The following is a 19620-nucleotide window of genomic DNA, read 5'->3' as shown; positions in this document are numbered from 1 at the left end:
TCAATACACTGGCACAAGTATCTCTACTTTCAAGTATTCTACTTATTCTACCTCTGAAGTCTGGCAGAGCACAGTACTACTTGGGTTGGGACTCTCTTGACATCCTCCTTCCTACTCTTCTGATCCTTTTCTACCTCTCAGCATGTAATTCAGCCAGCACGGCTGTATCACTCTTTCATCTCTCAGTACAGATCTGCTTTATCAAGTCTAAAGTAACTTATCAAGATGAAAGTATACTGTATTCTCCTGTATCAAGTATCTTCACAGTAAACAAGATTATATTTATTTTAACCACCAACACAGTAATGACACTTTCTGTGGGTGGCAGTGCCAATAGTCCGGTTCGGTCACTACTCCACTCCCGACCATCGTGATAATTGCCCAATGGACCCCAAAGCAGCCCGGCAGGTCACTGTCCACAGGGGAAAAGGTATAGCCAGCCTACTAAAAATAAAAGCAGTTTTGCCACCATACCTGTGTGCCCAACCGGCACTGGCATCACAACAGATTACCACTGGGCAGAGCTATACCTCGGCCAAACACTACATCAGTGGAGTCATGCTATTCCAGTTAACCTGTGACCAGCCGTCTGTCACTGCTTACCGGCAGGGCAGTAACAAGCACCGCACCCGCGCCGTACATCACCACACTGGGACCACCATTGCTTTGAGCAACTGAAAGCAACTACTGTGTGATATCGTCTGTGGACGTTGGACATGACCTCAAGAAAGCAACCCGTTTCTTTCAAATGCCATGGGAGTCTGTCCATGCATAGACACTAGAGATGAGTGAACCTGGAGCATGCTCGAGTCCATCCGAACCTGAACTTTCGGCATTTGATTAGCGGTGGCTGCTGAAGTTGGATAAAGCCCTAAGGCTATGTGGAAATCATGGATATAGTCATTGGCTGTATCCATGTTTTCCAGACAACCTTAGAACTTTATCCAAGTTCAGCAGCCCCAGCTAATCAAATGCCAAAAGTTCAGGTTTGGATGGACTCGAACCCGAACCCAGTTCGCTCATCTCTAATAGACACTCCTATGTGCAACCTGTGTGTTTCTGTGGGCCTTTATTGGGCTGAGTATCCAAAGTTCACTCTTCGGTGAATATGCAGCCATTTGCTACACAGTATGTAATCAGTCCCAGTACTTGGCTAGAGTTGGATGGCTTCCCACTGGTGGCTTCTCTTCACCTTGGGCCTCCAAATCGCATCTGTTGCCCCTGTCCTCAGTCTCAGCACAGTAGGTTATAGGCTGAACTTGCTGGACTTGACTCTTTCTGGCTCCTTCTTTTCACAATTATTCCAATGTCTTTTAGGGCCCTATTACACAGGCTGGCTATTTAGGTTAATACCCTGGTCCCAGCTCCCCTTGTCTATTCCTGCAATCTCCGTCGGTTAGCTGTTTCTCCGTCTGTTTAGCTGTTCTCCTAATATGCAGGAGAATAGGATTCTTGCTGCACCCCTCCCCCCGCCCTCTAGCTGCTGATTGACAGGCGACTGCCTATACACAGTATGGATTGATAACTGCCAATCAGCAGCTGGTGGGCAGAGTTTTCTGCTCATGAATATACAGGACTACTGAGTTCATGCACATAATGGAGAGGACTACTTATTGTCCATGTTATTCAGGAGGAGATCTCTGGATCAGCTGCACAGAACAGTGTAAGTGATACATCATTCTGTTCAGCTTCTCTGTCACTAGTTTATACCACCCTGACATAGGACACCATAAACCTGCTGACAGCGCCTCTTCTGTTCTCACTTTGGTTTTGCGTCTCGGTTCCATTGAAGTGAAATGAGCGGAAATGTTTGTGCCAGAAAGCAGCTTTGTCTTTTCTAATCCTGGATCACCCCTTTAGTATTTGTTTTATTTAACAGAACTGCTAGTCATTGTTGTGCAGGTGCATCGCCATGAGGTTAAATGTTTTTACCATCCATCAGATTTGTGGGTCCTCCAGTTGCCCAATCCTTGGGATGTCCTGGAGATTACACGTGAAGACGTCTACTTCAACATCAGATTACACAACCTATAGCATTTCTTCATAGATATGTATATATATATATATACTAACAGTCTCCATTGTCCAGGGGCGGTGTGGACATTTGGCAAGAGAAGGGTAGCTGATCTGCCAGACAGGAAGGATTACACCCAAAAACAAGTACAGGCAAGACACAGGGATTACCCACACACAGACGTTGCTGACACCTTGACAATCTGCCAATCACATGTTTGGTACCCGCACTACACTGGCAATGTGGCTAGAAGTAGTTGGCAGTATCACTGGAGTATTGTTCCTTCAATAGGAGCTGAGGCTGCAATACCCTGGGCTGCCACTACACTGAGTATAGAGCCAGCTGCTCATTGGTTTCCCCTCTCTCTCTCGGTAGAGGTGAATCAAGTCAAGGTGACATCTCCCGTGTTTCTTTCTTCTCCATCTTCCTTCATTACTTGATAGGGCTCGGCACACTTGCATATTGCTGGCTTTACTGTATAGCTTGGGAAAGTATGAGCCGAGTCATCTCATTATCATGGGTGGACAAGTTGGAGATGATTCGGTTGTACTGCTGAAAGTGTAGACAAGGCAGGATATTAACAATACACACAATACCCAAAGCCAAGGCTCTCAACATAGCGCCCCTCACTCTCTGGAGGGAATGTATGTACCCCACCACTTCTGGAAGACTAATAGTCTATGAGAGTTCACTTCAGAAGCCATAATGCTCTTTCATCCTGATACATCATCTACTGACCAATTTAACCAATTCCACCACACTAGACTGCCAGGAATTTTACAGTTTTACTGCACTAGACCACCAGGAATTTTACAATTTTTACTACAATAGACCACTAGGAATTTTACAATTTCACTACACTAGACAGCCAGGAATTTCACTGCACTAGACCACCTGGGATTTTTCAATTTCACCACACTAGCCCACCAGGATTTTTACAATCTCCATTAGACCATTAGGAATGTTACAGTTTTCCTACCCTAGACCACTAGCAATTTTACAATTTCACTGCACTAGACCATTAGGAATTTTATAATTTCACCTCACTAGACCACCAGGAATTTAAAAATAAAAGGAGACACTGGCCTTACTTTGTATGTTGTCCTGGGCCCCATTTTCTATAACCCAGCCCTGCTTACCTCTATCACCCAGTAGTGGATTATAATAGGGGCGTTTTGGGCGGCAGCCCGGGGCCCTGAGCTCCTGGGGGGCCCATGCCCACCCAAAAAGACTTATACTTTCAGTGGTGTACTGTCTCCTGGCTACACTTCCGCCATGATTTGCAAAAAATCACTGTTTTTTTATGGCAATTTTGCACAAATCAGGACATCATGACATTATCTGTCCTGTACTATGAAGGCCAGGCTAGTGCTGCCATAGTTACAGTGGGGTGGGGGGGCCCAGGCTTGGTGAACAGCCCAGGGCCTATGGTAAAGTTAATCCGCCCCTGCTATCACCTGCTCTATATGATAGTCTCCTACAATACATCCAGAACACATGCTTACCAGGGATCGTGCTGTTGATAGGTAACTGTTGCCCGTGACTGCTTACCCCAGGAGATCTCATCCCTCTAAGCTCTCTATAAGTGACTAATGTATAGCGGCATCATAATTTCCAGAGGGGCCCATAGGATTAAATGCCTCATTGCACGTGAAGCAAGGACAATAATAGAAAAGCAGAGAAGGGGTCCCTGGGGGGCAGGGACGGCACATGGAAAGTAGTGATGAGAAATGGGAATAACATCTGTGCATACGTGACCAGGGGCAGTGCCCTGCGGAGACCCTGCATGCGGAGCCCCCTTGGCTATCGGCTACATATGAAGGGATCAGCATGCCCACTCATACAGGGACGCCCCCTATACAGGATGGCAATGGACCTGGCAATAAACATTTTGGAGGTAAAATACTGATATATTGTAGACAGCGGCCACACGCTGAGTGTAATGTGGGAGGGGGATACATTGTACATAGAAGATAATGGCTGCAGTCTACAGATAAGGCGGAATATGCTGCTGGTGCACATCCTGGGCCATAGACATTGTGTCAGGGACGTCAGCAGATATGTGTATGCGGCCTCAGAAATGTGTGACAGAGCCCGACGGGTGTCCCGGGGCAAGAGTATACACTGACATAATGACACACTGACACTCGGGGTACAGGATAGTGACACACTGACACTTGGGGTACAGGATAACGACACTTGGGGTACAGGATAATGACACACTGACACTCGGGGTACAGGATAGTGACACTTGGGGTACAGGATAATGACACACTGACACTCGGGGTACAGGATAGTGACACTTGGGGTACAGGATAGTGACACTTGGGGTACAGGATAATGACACACTGACACTTGGGGTACAGGATAGTGACACTTGGGGTACAGGATAGTGACACACTGACACTTGGGGTACAGGACAGTGACACACTGACACTTGGGGTACAGGACAGTGACACACTGACACTCGAGGTACAGGATAGTGACACTTGGGGTACAGGATAGTGACACACTGACACTCAGGGTACATAATAGTGACACTTGGGGTACAGGATAATGACACGCTGACACTTGGGGTACAGGACAGTGACACACTGACACTCGGAGTACAGGATAGTGACACTTGGGGTACAGGATAGTGACACACTGACACTCAGGGTACATAATAGTGACACTTGGGGTACAGGATAATGACACGCTGACACTTGGGGTACAGGATAGTGACACTTGGGGTACAGGATAGTGACACTTGGGGTACAGGATAGTGACACACTGACACTCGGGGTACAGGATAATGACACTTGGGGTACAGGATAATGACACGCTGACACTCGGGGTACAGGATAATGACACTTGGGGTACAGGATAATGATACGCGGACACTTGGGGTACAAGATAGTGACACTTGGGGTACAGCATAGTGACAGGCTGACACTAGGGGTACAGGATAATGACACACTGACACTTGGGGTACAGGATAGTGACACACTGACACTTGGGGTACAGGATAGTGACACGCTGACACTTGGGGTACAGGATAGTGACACTTGGGGTACAGGATAATTACACGCTGACACTTGGCGTACAGGATAGTGACACACTGACACTTGGGGTACAGGATAGTGACACGCTGACACTTGGGGTACAGGATAGTGACGCACTGACACTACGGGTACAGGATAGTGATATGCTGACACTTTGGGTACAGTATAATGACACTTGGGGTACAGGATAATGACACAGTGACACTTAGGGTACAGGATAGTAACACTCAGACACTTGGGGTACAGGATAATGACACTTGGATAGGATAGTGACACTTGGGGTACAGGATAATGACACGCTGACACTTGGGGTACAGGATAGTAACACGCTGACACTCGGGGTACAGGATAATGACACTTGGGAGTACAGGATAATGACACGCTGACACTTGGGAGTACAGGATAGTAACACACTGGCACTAGGGGTACAGGATAGTGACACACTGACACTAGGGGTACAGGATAGTGATATGCTGACACTTGGGGCACAGGATAGTGACACTTGGGGTACAGGATAATGACACTTGGGGTACAGAATAGTGACACTTGGGGTACAGGATAATGACACACTGACACTTGGGGTACAGAATAGTGACACTTGGGGTAAAGGATAATGACACACTGACACTTGGGGTACAGGATAGTGACACGCTGACACTTGGGGTACAAGATAATGACACTTGGGGTACAGGATAGTGGCACTTGGGGTACAGGATAATGACACTTGGGGTACAGGATAGTGACACTTGGGGTACAGGAAAGTGACACACTGACACTCAGGGTACATAATAGTGACACTTGGGGTACAGGATAATGACACGCTGACACTTGGGGTACAGGATAGTGACACTGACACTCAGAGTACAGGATAGTGACACTTGGGGTACAGGATAGGGACACTTGGGGTACAGGATAGTGACAGGCTGACACTCGGGGTACAGGATAATGACACACTGACACTCGGAGTACAAGATAGTGACACTTGGGGTACAGGATAGTGACACTTGGGGTACAGGATAGTGACAGGCTGACACTCGGTGTACAGGACAAGGACACACTGACAATTGGGGTACAGGATAGTGACACACTGACACTTGGGGTACAGGATAGTGACACTTGGGGTACAGGATAATTACACGCTGACACTTGGGGTACAGGATAGTGACACACTGACACTTGGGGTACAGGATAGTGACACGCTGACACTTGGGGTACAGGATAGTGACGCACTGACACTAGGGGTACAGGATAGTGACACACTGACACTTGGGGTTCAGGATAGTGACACTTGGGGTACAGGATAGTGACACACTGACACTTAGGGTACAGGATAGTAACACTCAGACACTTGGGGTACAGGATAATGACACGCTGACACTTGGGGTACAGGATAGTAACACGCTGACACTCGGGGTACAGGATAATGACACTTGGGAGTACAGGATAGTAACACACTGACACTTGGGGTACAGGATAGTGACACACTGACACTTGGGGTACAGGATAATGACACTTGGGGTACAGGATAATGACACTTGGGGTACAGGATAGTGACACACTGACACTAGGTGTACAGGATAGTGACACACTGACACTAGGGGTACAGGATAGTGACACACTGACACTTGGGGTACAGGATAATGACACTTGGGGTACAGGATAGTGACACTTGGGGTACAGGATAGTGACACTTGGGGTACAGGATAGTGACACACTGACACTTGGGGTACAAGATAATGACACTTGGGGTACAGGATAGTGACACTTGGGGTACAGGATAGTGACACACTGACACTTGGGAGTACAGGATAGTAACACACTGACACTTGGGGTACAGGATAATGACACTTGGGGTACAGAATAGTGACACTTGGGGTACAGAATAGTGACACTTGGGGTACAGGATAATGACACACTGACACTTGGGGTACAGGATAGTGACACGCTGACACTTGGGGTACAGGATAATGACACTTGGGGTACAGGATAGTGACACTTGGGGTACAGGATAGTGACACTTGGGGTACAGGATAGTGACACACTGACATTCAGGGTACATAATAGTGACACTTGGGGTACAGGATAATGACACGCTGACACTTGGGGTACAGGATAGTGACACTGACACTCGGAGTACAGGATAGTGACACTTGAGGTACAGGATAGTGACACTTGGGGTACAGGATAGTGACAGGCTGACACTCGGGGTACAGGATAATGACACACTGACACTCGGAGTACAGGATAGTGACACTTGGGGTACAGGATAGTGACACTTGGGGTACAGGATAGTGACAGGCTGACACTCGGGGTACAGGATAATGACACACTGACACTCGGAGTACAGGATAGTGACACTTGGGGTACAGGATAGTGACACTTGGGGTACAGGATAGTGACAGGCTGACACTCGGGGTACAGGATAATGACACACTGACACTCGGAGTACAGGATAGTGACACTTGGGGTACAGGATAGTGACACTTGGGGTACAGGATAGTGACAGGCTGACACTCGGGGTACAGGATAATGACACACTGACACTCGGAGTACAGGATAGTGACACTTGGGGTACAGGATAGTGACACTTGGGGTACAGGATAGTGACAGGCTGACACTCGGTGTACAGGACAAGGACACACTGACACTTGGGGTACAGGATAGTGACACTTGGGGTACAGGATAATTACACGCTGACACTTGGGGTACAGGATAGTGACACGCTGACACTTGGGGTACAGGATAGTGACACGCTGACACTTGGGGTACAGGATAGTGACGCACTGACACTAGGGGTACAGGATAGTGATATGCTGACACTTTGGTTACAGGATAGCAACACTTGGGGTACAGGATAGTGACACACTGACACTTGGGGTTCAGGATAGTGACACTTGGGGTACAGGATAATGACACTTGGGGTACAGGATAATGACACACTGACACTTGGGGTACAGGATAATGACACTTGGATAGGATAGTGACACTTGGTGTACAGGATAATGACACGCTGACACTTGGGGTACAGGATAGTAACACGCTGACACTCGGGGTACAGGATAATGACACGCTGACACTTGGGGTACAGGATAGTAACACGCTGACACTCGGGGTACAGGATAATGACACGCTGACACTTGGAGCAGCCATTCCTCCCTCTCTCGTTATGAGGGTCTGTGAGTGTAATGACCATGTGACTCTCTGACGCTGAGAAGTTACTGGCCGTGCGCCGGCCGTGCAGGTGATTATAATTTCCATTCTTCTCTTGCTCTGTGGCGGTTTCGGTTTTCGCCTCCCGGCAGATCGATCGCTTTTCTATGGATCATTATTACCCTGGACTCTCATTAGAACTTAGAAATGACTTTATGACTCTCGTACCTCACATCCATATAAGATGGCGTCAGTCAGAAAAATCTATTTATAAAGGTGACTGGAGTAGAGTATGACTGGCTAAATTCCTGTCCACTATCTTAGATTGGAGCCGGCACTCTGTATGTACAGGCGGGGGCAGGCGGGAGCAGGCGGGGGCAGGCGGGGGCAGGCGGGGGCAGGCGGGAGCAGGCGGTGGTTTTTCCATTACGTATCGTCTGACTCTGAATAGAATTGAACCTGATGGAGCAGATTTAGATGAACACTCCAGGCAAAGCCACTGTTGTATATCAAGTACAAAGCATGAGGGGGCGGAGCATGACACCAGAGAGACCATGTGTGTCCTATGCTGCCCCCTCAGGTCAAATTAAGTATAAAATCAACACCATAATTAAAAACGTAAAGGGATTTTTAAAGTGAATGTACCATCAAGTACATCGCTTTGGGATTTTTACCTTAATGGATTAGCATTGTTGCGGGGCCTTTTTCTGAACTGCCGCCTGGTTCCTGGACACAGCACCAGCCTTTTCTTGAGCACCAACCCACCCTGGAGCATTAGGGGCAGGACCGCCACCCCCAGTGTGGCGATATCCCCTCCCGTCTGTGACGCGGCTCCAGTGATTCTAATGGAGCCACGTTGCAGAGGGGAGGGGGTTTTGTCACGCTGGGGGGCGGTACATTCACTTTAATTAAATTTTTTTATAACATTGCTTTATTAACGTTACATAACTTTGTAGTAGAACGTCATTAAGATAATTGTCGAAATTCTTAGTTATACATCATTTCACCTCGAAAGGCAGCCGGGGGGGGGGAGGGGGGGGCAGTGACACGGGGTCCTCTGCTGCCACCAGCGTTCCTGATGAGCCACTAGCAGATCGAGCAGTCAGACATCTCAATGTGAAATTACGTATAAATAGAAGGTATAATACAATGTAAATACAAACTGATATAGTACAAAGTATATAATTTAATAAAGCAATGTATTGAAAAATACAAAATAATAATAATTAAAAAGTGTTTCTTTTCGGAGCACCCCTTTAAAGTGCTCCTATCATACGAAAGAAAAACTTTGACATAGGACAAGTAAAAAAAAAAAAATTATAGATGGAAATTCTCTCCTTGAAAGTGAAGAACACACTTAGGGTACTATTACACGGAATGGTAATCAGCCAAATCGGCCCTATCCGGCCGATTATCATTCCATGTAATAAACACAACGATCAGCCGATGACAACGATCATCGGCTGATCGTTGATAAAGGTTTGGACCAATAATTGTCAGGCACCGACCGAGCATCTTTACGTGTAATAGCGGTGCGCGGCCGGCGGCTAACGATATGCAAAGTGCATACATTACCTATCCATGGTCCAGGCTCCTCCTCCGCTTCTCCCCAGGTCCAGTGTGCTGCAGCTTCAGAGCGGCCTGTCTTAGCTGACTGGCCGCTCAGCCAATCACAGGCCGGGACCGCTGAGGCCACTGATTGGCTGAGCGGCCTGTCAGCTAAGACAGGCCGCTCTGAAGCTGCAGCGCACGGGACCTGGGGAGAAGCGGAGGAGGAGCCTGGACCATGGATAGGTAATGTATGCAGTTTAAGCAAGGGCTGCAAGGACATCAGTAACGATGTCCATGCAGCCCTTGTTAAACGATTATCGGGCCGTGTAATAGGCCCAGTAAACTAGCAGATCGGCGCTCGTTTACAGTTATTATCGGGCCCCCATCGTGCCATGTAATACTACCCTTACACATTAGCTAAAACAGAGTCTCCTTCAGAAGGAAGAGTTTTTCTTCTTGGTGAGAACTAATTTGCATACTTTTCCCATGAGGCATTGCCTCTCTTCAATGAGAGTCAGTAGTTCCCGCTGAGCTATGTAAGACGACCACATAAAGGAAAAAATATGCACAAATATGCTGTTTTCTGCCCCGGGCGGATCCTGGGGGGGGCGCTGTGTGAATCCCACCTCCTCAGGCCCCACACTAGCCATATTACAATGTATAACCAGTGACAAAGAGACTTGAAGATTATTACAAAAATAAACATTTTATTCCATTTGTTCAGAATTTTCACCTGTGCGTCAATGCCCAAATGTCAGCTCATAAAACATAGTAGAAACCAAAACACACAACACAAAGAACAATCATACAAATAAAATGTCACCCACACATAGCGACACTACGGTGGATTACTATCATAACGGAGTATAGGAAAAAATTGAAAATTGTAATTTTACTTGGGGGGGGGCGGTTTATTTTTTTATTTTATCTTTTTGCTTTAGTGTAATGTTATAAAAGGTTGTCACCCTGTCACTTGCTAGTAATGCAGAAAAGTGGAGAGTAACATGGTGTCCAATGAAATCTATGGGTCCTCTAGGTTGGGGCAACTGCTTAGAGATTTTATCTAATTTATTTTTATTACTGAGGCCTAGTGCCGGTGCCGCAGATCGACTGCTGTCCTCCAATTCAAGGGGAGATGTGGCTGCTCCGCCAACCGGGGCGCACACCAGGATTATGGCACAGCCATATATACTGCTCTTTATATCAGATCAGTAAGGTGTTATTCATTCTGTGAATTCTTATATAGGATTCTATTTTAAAAGACCACTAATACTCCATTACTTCTAGAGCAGGGCCTAAGTGGGTGGAGCCTGACACCATGTTCACTGACTTTATTTTAATCCTGGTGTCATGCTCCGCCTCCTCAACACCTTTTACTAGACATAACACATTGAGGGAGATTTATCAAACATGGTGTAAGGTGAAACTGGCTCAGTTGCCCCTAGCAACCAATCAGATTCCACCTTTCATTTTCCAAAGAGTCTTTGAGTAATGAAAGGTGGAATCTGATTGGTTGCCGGGGGCGACTGAGCCAGTTTCACTTTACACCATGTCTGATAAATTTCCCCGATTATTTCTATTTTTGTTGGATTGTTCCACTGTTCCACTACTTAAATTGGATAAAGAAAAATCACTCCTCCTTTTTTTTCCCCCTCCAGGTAGAGCGCCACTCTTTTTGGTGGGCTGTATGCGGTATCGCATCGTAGATCAATAAAGCTGCACTGCAATTGATTTTTTCCCAATTTCATAAACCCCTTTCACTATAGAGAATTAAAGTATATAATGGTCAGTGCGGTCGGTACCTATAGCAGTCCGGGAAGGCAAAGCTTTTCCCAGTGGACGCACTATATCGATGTCATTGATTAGCGACAATTTCAGGACATCATGTTAATAATATTAGTTCCTAGCTATTACATCTGCCTCCAGTTTACCTAATATAATAGAGATCTGCAATGTGACCTGTTTCTTGTATGACAACAGCGCCACCCTCTCTCATAGGCTCGGTCTGGTATTGCCATATAGACTTGAATAGGCTTGAGCTGCAGTTTGATGTCCCTGACGCTTCCCGGCTGTCTATGGGAATGGGAGTAATTCTCAAGTAATGCTTTATAGGGCATGTCATTGATATATTATACTATATTAAAAGTATATGTTGTTATAGTCTATAAATTATAGGCCACAATGTCATTTTTTTTTTTTTTTTTTTACAGTTTTTTTCCTCTCTAGAAGTAATTTATTGCATTTTACATTACAAGAACACTTCAGGTATATACAGCTTGTAGACCTTCATTAATACAAATATATACAACTTACTTCATGGTACATTATTGGGATAATAAAGGGGTTCTCTGCATTGGACAATAGGGGTCACATGACGATAACATCACAACTTTTTTCTTTGCTGGATCCCCCTGGGATACGACACAATCTATGAAGAATCCTGGCAACAATTGTTCAATTCCTCTGCAGCGCCACCACAGGAGAAATTAAGCATTGCAAAGTTACCATTGAACCTAATGTTCCTGTTCCTCTAAAGATTGGATGTGCCAGGTCCTCCAGGGCAAGAGAGACTCTTTGTAGAAGGTCCCAGGTCTAGATTATAGATAAGGGTGCTAAACAGGGGACATCCCTATATTATTCCCTTAAAATTCCCTATTAGAGGAGTAAACATAGATTAACTAGGCCAGAGAACCCCTTTAATTCCCTTCTTTCATTTCAATAGTAAATTAATGAATTAAAACCCCAATACGAGTGAAAGTGCCAATCACTAACATACACAGAAAAGATTTCACATTCATTAAGTGATTGTGGTGAAATACAAACATTGTGCTCCACAGCAGCTCTGACAAAATTTTGGTAAAATTTTAAACAAAAAAATTCAAGTAAATTTTTTTTCTGTGAGATAAGACACTTCATCCTCCAGGTTAAAGGTCACTTAGTTACATCTTAAGGGCAATGCCTGTCAAATCTGGAAACTCTCCTACCTTCAAATCCATAGTTTGATATATAGGAGGCAGTATTATGGTCCTTTTATTTGTGTACATAGGGGGCAGTATTTTAGCCATTTGGACTTACTATATACGGTTTATTTTGTCAAGACAGTGGTTGAATGGGCCTAGAGAGGCTGTTACTTTGCTTCCCCCTCCGGTCTTAACAGGGTATATAAAATGTTTTAGCCAACCTAAGGTTACGATGAGCATAGGGGTAAGCGCCTCCCTGTGAAATCGATTCTCAACCCTGAGGCATGATGGGAGTGATATTTAGTATGAAAAAGAAAAATCTTATTACATTTCTATCGTGTAACCATAGAATCTAGTAACTAGTGTTCAATTTCCCTACAGCACCACCACAGGTGAACTTAGGTATTACATAGTTTACATTAAAATCAATGGGTTGTCCATGTTAACCACATATATGCTGGGTCCTCCAGTGCCAGAGACGCTCTTTGTAGATTCTTCTGGCTAATACATGAGAGTCCTGAAAACAAGGGGTCTTTAATAAAGGACCCTGCTAAATTATAAAAGTCAGTAAAAGTGGATTTTAGTGGATTTTTAACCCTGTATACTAGAAAACTAGAGAATTAAATGTATGTATGACATCCGATTAGTTCACTCTAGGCCTTATCCATCATCATTCACCCAATGAGTCATTGTGATACAGTGCCTTGACTACCTAATCATTATCTGTGGGATTTTTTTTTACATTCAATGGATTCTATGATCCTAACACATTCACAGTGTCGGCCTTGATGTCAGTATGCTAGAACGGAAAGATAAAACCATATACACACCACAGACCAGGCCAAAAACTGCACTATGGATCAGTAAGTCCCTTTGGTCCTTGGGTAAGTGTAGTTCATGGAGTTCATTGCACCCTCCAGTCCATGCCGATAGTTTAAAGCCGAGTAGCCTTGTCGTTCAGAGCTTTATTTTCGGAGTTTAGACCATTGGGAATGACCTTCACATCCGGGACTTCATATTTGGGATCGATGGAAATCTCGCCGTCAGCATTTATGTCATTACTTCTGTACCACACTTGGGAGGACTTGCCTTTCTTCAGGGCCTTGCCATTCGACTCGGCAAACGGAATCAGCTCCTGGCTGCAGCAGAGGTGCTCGTCGCATTTCTTGGATATGCACGGTGCGTTGCATTCCAAGGAGAAGTCCTTTGCATCCGTAAACTCGGCCTGTAGAGTGACTGCATGGACGCCTTGCATGTGGAAGATTTTACGGATGGTGCGGTTGGCGAAGGTGTAGTCTTCAAGGCTCTGAAACTTCACGTGGAGCGTCGCAATGATCTTCCCGCTGGCCAACTCCCAAACGTGGATTTCGTGGATACTTTTAACTCCCTGTACCATAGAAATTTTATCACCTGGAGAAGAAAACATACATTGGTGAATGCCTCCAAAGGCTCCGCACTATAGATGATTTATAAGCGTTGCCCTTTAATTGTGCTCAGAATCACCGAACTCCCCGCGACCGAGTAGTGTAATATATATATATATTACTTCTAATTTCAGGAATAGATGTGGGTGAATTATCGATGGTTGCTACAAAAACTTCTAAGTCCCCTTATCTAATCTTTGTGTCTCGGGATCCGATCAGGAAGAGATTATACGACTAGAGATTCGATACATTTATCGGAATGAAGTTCTTGTAACTTGTTCTCTGTTTGTTTGTACCTGACCTATGTTTACTTGCAGCTGGCAATGCTCTATGGGCCTTTGTGTTCTTACAGGGAAGTGTTTGATTGTTTTTGAATCATTCATGTGTTCCTGAACTGGTTTCAGGGGAATCTGTTTGAAGCCCAAATTATATGGATTGACTCATCTTTGTAGTTTATGTTATTGTACAGTATATAGGAATATATGTGATGTTGATAAAGTGATGAATATGATGAGACAAAGGGGGGTCTGCAAAACAAAGGATCGAGCACATCGAAAGACAACAATTTTTCACTAAACGTGCAGACGTGTAACAATTGGGAGACCCTATAAACAGGAACAGGAACCCCCCATAGCTAATCTATGTGTATGGGCAGCTGATCGGTGCTGGACATCATGCTGGGACTTCTGCTGGTAGAGGGGAGAAGCAGCTGCCTCCTTCACAGTCGGGACACAGAGCTGATGCAAAAACACATATTTTTAGATCAATAGTAATAAATAGAGTTTATAGTGACCGGCCATGGCCTAGGCACCATCTAAGGTCAATGTCTTTACATTATATCAAATATTCCCACAACTGCTTCCTTCGAAGATCACCCTCCTTACACGAATAAAGAAAGACATTGTTCTTACCAATTTCTCCGACATTGATGTCCTTGGGGACCATCTGAAGCAGGATGGTGGCTGTCTCTTTGATGAGGGGGAAGGCAGAAAATAAGATGATGGCCACCATCACCACTGTCAGGCTGGGATCAATGTAGCACTGCCAGTTACATTGGGCATCAATGGACAGAGGCTTTACGTAGAATATGACGGCTGCCACCACAACGACCACAGATCCCAGCGCGTCACCCATCACATGAAGCAGAACACCTGAAAGGACAGGTAAGCAATATAAGTCAATACGTACAAATGTTGCCAACACGCCAAGCACATACTTTAGGTGGCACCTAGGTAAACTGCTGATTTCAGCAGTATTGAATGACCACTTATGTGTATAGTAACCTTCAATTTCAGTGAACCAATGTATTTGTTCTTGTGAGTTAAGCTGCCGCTAGAGGAGTCTGCCAGCTCTTGCCACTGACAAGCCAAGCATGCCTCTATGGGTTCAATCGGCAGAAATGCCTGTCAAGTCTTTGGCTACCATATATGTATACCCAGCCTTAGTTCTAGACTTAGATCTCAGTCTGGTAATTGAAAGTTAAAGAGAATCTGTCAGCTCCCGGGCCCTACCCAAGGTGGTGCCAGTGTGCTGTAGCTGGCAGTCCCCTAGTGAGCATGGTGACTTTTGGTAGCTTGTCCGTGCAGTGGATTATGCACAATCTCAGGTCTCCTACTGTAATAAAGAGTCAAAGAGGAGTTATGGCTCAGTGTTGTGTGCCTCACCACTCCTTCCTCCTCCCTCTCCTCTTCCTGAATAAACAATGCTGCCGGCCTCCTGCTCTCTCAGCTGTAAGTCAGTGTCTCTGATAGCAGATCAGTCCTCTGTATGCAGATACTGACTGGCAGCTGAGTTAGCAGGAGGCTGGCGGTATTGATTATTAATAAAGGAGAAGAAGAGGGAGAAGGAAGAAGTGGTGAGAAGTTCTAGAGTGAGGCACAAACACTGAGCCACAACTCCTCTTTGACTCTTCATTACAGTAGGAGACCTGAGATTGTACATAATCCACTGCACCGACAAATTACCAAAAGGTACCATGCTCGCTAGGGGACTGTTCCGCTAGAGGAGTTCGCCAGGTAGGGCCGGGTGCTTACAGATTCCCTTTAACCTGTGTTCCTATATGTGGTGCAAACTCAAAAGAAGACCATCTGGACCCAGATCTGACTTGGAGCTCAATTAAGTAGTTTACAGTTAAAGGAACGACTGATGACCAGAATTATGGCTAATGCAGGTCCTGAGAGGGCGGAGGCTGAAGGGATTAAACAGAAGAATGCATTTATGTTCTGCCCCCTCCGGTCTAGCTCAAGGCATAACACAGTGCACCAGCTCTTCCTGGAGTGTCCCTTTAATTATGAATTAGTTCCAATAGTGCTATGGGTCAAGATGGGCAACATTTCAATCCACACCACACACATATAGCGTAACATATGTAGACTAATGTACTATAAGATCTGCAAGGGGGTTTCTGGCACTTCCTAACCAGCTAAAATACTTACTCTGGAAATTTCTATTTGGACCCCTGCCAACAGTTCTTGGTGTTTAATGACTAGGCTACAGAGACGTTAGGTCAGTGGTAACATCACATGGACATGCACATCTACATTTTTATTATCTTTTTTTTTTCTTTTTTTTTTAAAAAGCTCAAAATATGACTCAGGGTAAGATATTATCATTTAATGTAATTACTTCAGTTGCCTACAACCCAGGACTCTCCAACTTTTGTAAAACTACGAGCCCCAGCAGACTGAATGAGGGTTGTAATAGCACTTCAGAACATCAAAGTTACTTGCCAACCTTTAGAAAGGCAAAATGGGGAAATTTAAATGGGGACTGTCACTTTTAGGCTATGTTCACACAACGCAGGTTTTATGAAAAGAATGGCTGTTCTTTTTATACTGCAATGATTTGTACTGCATAAGTCAACAGCCGTTGTTTTACACATTTGGGCTGTGTTCACACTACGTATATTTCAGTCCGTATTGTGGTCCTCATATTGCAACCAAAACCAGGAGTGGATTAAAAACACAGAAAGGATCTGTTCACACAATGTTGAAATTGAGTGGATGGCCGCCATATAATGGCAAATATTTGCTGTTATTTTATAACAACGGCTGTTATATTGAAATAATGGCCGTTATTTACTGTTATATGGCGGCCATCCACTCAATTTCAACATTGTGTGAACAGATCCTTTCTGTGTTTTTAATCCACTCCTGGTTTTGGTTGCAATATGAGGACCACAATACTGACTGAAATATACGTAGTGTGAACATAGATGTATTGAACAGCAGCAATTGTTTGCTGCGACCATTGAAATAATGTAAATTATTTACAGCCGTTGTGCATTGATTTCAATGCAATTTTCAGTGTCGACAACGGCCGTTGTTTGACACTCAATACAATAGCCGTGTTTTTGAGTGCCAAATAACGACCATTATTTATACGTTGTGTGAACATAGCCAGGAGTACATGTTAATGGCGTTCTCTCCCAGCTCTGTGCCACGTGACAGGCTCCCAGTGTAAGTCTATAGAACGGTCTCGGTCAGCACAGAGATCAGGAAGAGAAATGCAAAGCAGGGATTGCATAGCAGTCCTATCCTAGGGGGGTTTTCTGGGCAAAAACTGCAATTTCGACAAGACAAAAGTTTTGATGAGCAAGCCAGGAGAAGCGAGCAGCGGCACACTTTACTCCCTGTCTCACAGCCATCTCTGTAGCTCCATTATAAGTCTATGAGGCTGAATGGACAGAGATGATTGACAGCACCAATCACAGCTGACATTTTTGTTTTGATGACAGGTACTCTTTAACACAGGCGTGAAGAAGGAGTAGCTTGCAATTCTTGTACTCTAGTTAAAATACAATTCTCTTAATGTGACATGGTGTCAACAGGTCCTTGGCAATTAAGTCGACATGCTCGAGAAGTCATGGGAACACTTTCTTCTGGCGTGAGCCTCCATGCAGGTAACATTGGAGCTGGAAACCTGTTCCACCGCCTCGTGCTCAGGTAAAGCACCTGCAGTTATGTAACTTTGTGGGGAAAACAACACTTAAATAGAATCAGGGGCCGGGCGGCTGCGGGGGGGAAATCTGAGGCCTCCAGCATAATACAATACAAATGCATCAGAAACATAAGCCATGAAAGAGAATATAATATGTCATATGTTTATGAAGCCCAGGCCCCAAATTGCAAAGCATCTTACATTACTTCAGCTGCTACTCACGTAATGGGGTTAGTGCATCCCTAGCAAACCACCTAGCTCATATTACTCCAGTATCTAACCTGCTGATATGTCCCTATAGTGCATGAAGACCTGGGGGCGAAGGGAAGTTTCTTACCTTCATCCTCTGCACCATTTCTGTGATATTAAGAGTTTATTCCCTATGCTAATGGGTGTTTTGGTGCACTGGTGGTGGAACGCCCACCCCCAGTGCACAGATCCACCACAGACGGCCCGCTATACTTATATTCATTAGAAGGAGTGGGATGGACAGGAATGGACAGGTGCAGAGAGGGTGGTAGTCCCGACCCCAGGGCACCATAACACCTCTATAGCATAGCGAATAAACTGCTAATATAATGAAAATGGTGCAAGGGTGAAGGTAAGGGGCTATAGGGACATATCAGCAGGTTAGATTTGATTCACCTGCTGATAATTTCCCTTTAAAGGGGGTGTCTCATAAAGCACCTGGATGTTATAGGTCCAAAATGTACAAATAGAGGCTCCGTGTTCCTCAAAATTGTGCAAAATATATTAAGCTAGAGAAGCTCTTTAAAGGAAAAGTTTGCATAACTCTGGACTGTTTGCTAAAAAGGAGCCTGGATAGCTTTTGCCAGGCCACGTGGTGGTGGTGGATCTCCAGTGGATCTTGGTGAGATCTAGTGGTATCCACCAGATATGGAGATGATACCTGGGACCCATCATATACTTATTGGTTGAGCGCACAATAAACTAACTTTTTCTACCTTTTGGTCATCCCCCTAATTATGATATTTCTACTGGTGGTCAAATGCGTTATTCAGATGTGTCCATCCTTACCTTTCCAATAGTCAAGAGATGGAATGTGGTTTCTCATGACAGCTTTACACCACAATATCCCAAAATGTTATCAGAGGAGTCAAAAGGCCTTACTTACATAAGACTCTCTGTGTCTCCTCTTATAGACCAACAGAATGTTTACATTTACAGAGAGAAGGTCATGATCTCAGGTTTCTGTGAACGGTTGGAAATCTCACGAGAAGCATCACTAGAGATAAGGTAAGGATGGAAACATCTGTACTTATGTTCTCAACACCGTTTAGACCATATGCCCACCCAACATTTGACAGATGGATAGGTAGTTGCATTTGTGGATTCCAGAAGGACTACCAGCCACCATGTCACAAGACCCATTATGTCTTACCTCTAATGTTGAGGGCGGCTGCGTTCTTTCCACTCTTGCCTTTTTCTTCTTCTAGGTCAGAGTCCTGCTCATCTATATAGTCACCTATAGCCAAAGAAGAAACGCTGTGTTGTGTATAAATTCTACAAATAGAAGA

At 45.0% G+C, this 19620-nt stretch overlaps 1 protein-coding gene across 3 annotated transcripts in view; it reads right to left on the bottom strand.

Moving 5' to 3' along the window:
- Positions 1–11302: 11302 nt before the first annotated feature.
- The window catches only part of SLC30A10 (solute carrier family 30 member 10), a 33437-nt gene continuing 25119 nt past the window's right edge, over positions 11303–19620 (bottom strand). For all 3 annotated transcript variants that reach the window (XM_069954827.1, XM_069954828.1, XM_069954826.1), the window contains exons 2-4: positions 19485–19568; positions 15055–15294; positions 11303–14129 (exon numbers count right to left, since the gene is read on the bottom strand). In XM_069954827.1, the coding sequence (XP_069810928.1) occupies positions 13654–14129; positions 15055–15294; positions 19485–19568 (800 nt within the window). In that variant the 3' untranslated portion in view covers positions 11303–13653. The remainder of the gene's footprint in view (positions 14130–15054; positions 15295–19484; positions 19569–19620) is intronic.

This window comes from Dendropsophus ebraccatus, chromosome 15, assembly GCF_027789765.1.
Source record: "Dendropsophus ebraccatus isolate aDenEbr1 chromosome 15, aDenEbr1.pat, whole genome shotgun sequence".
NCBI lineage: Eukaryota > Metazoa > Chordata > Amphibia > Anura > Hylidae > Dendropsophus > Dendropsophus ebraccatus.
This window is presented reverse-complemented; position numbering and strand designations above follow the sequence as displayed.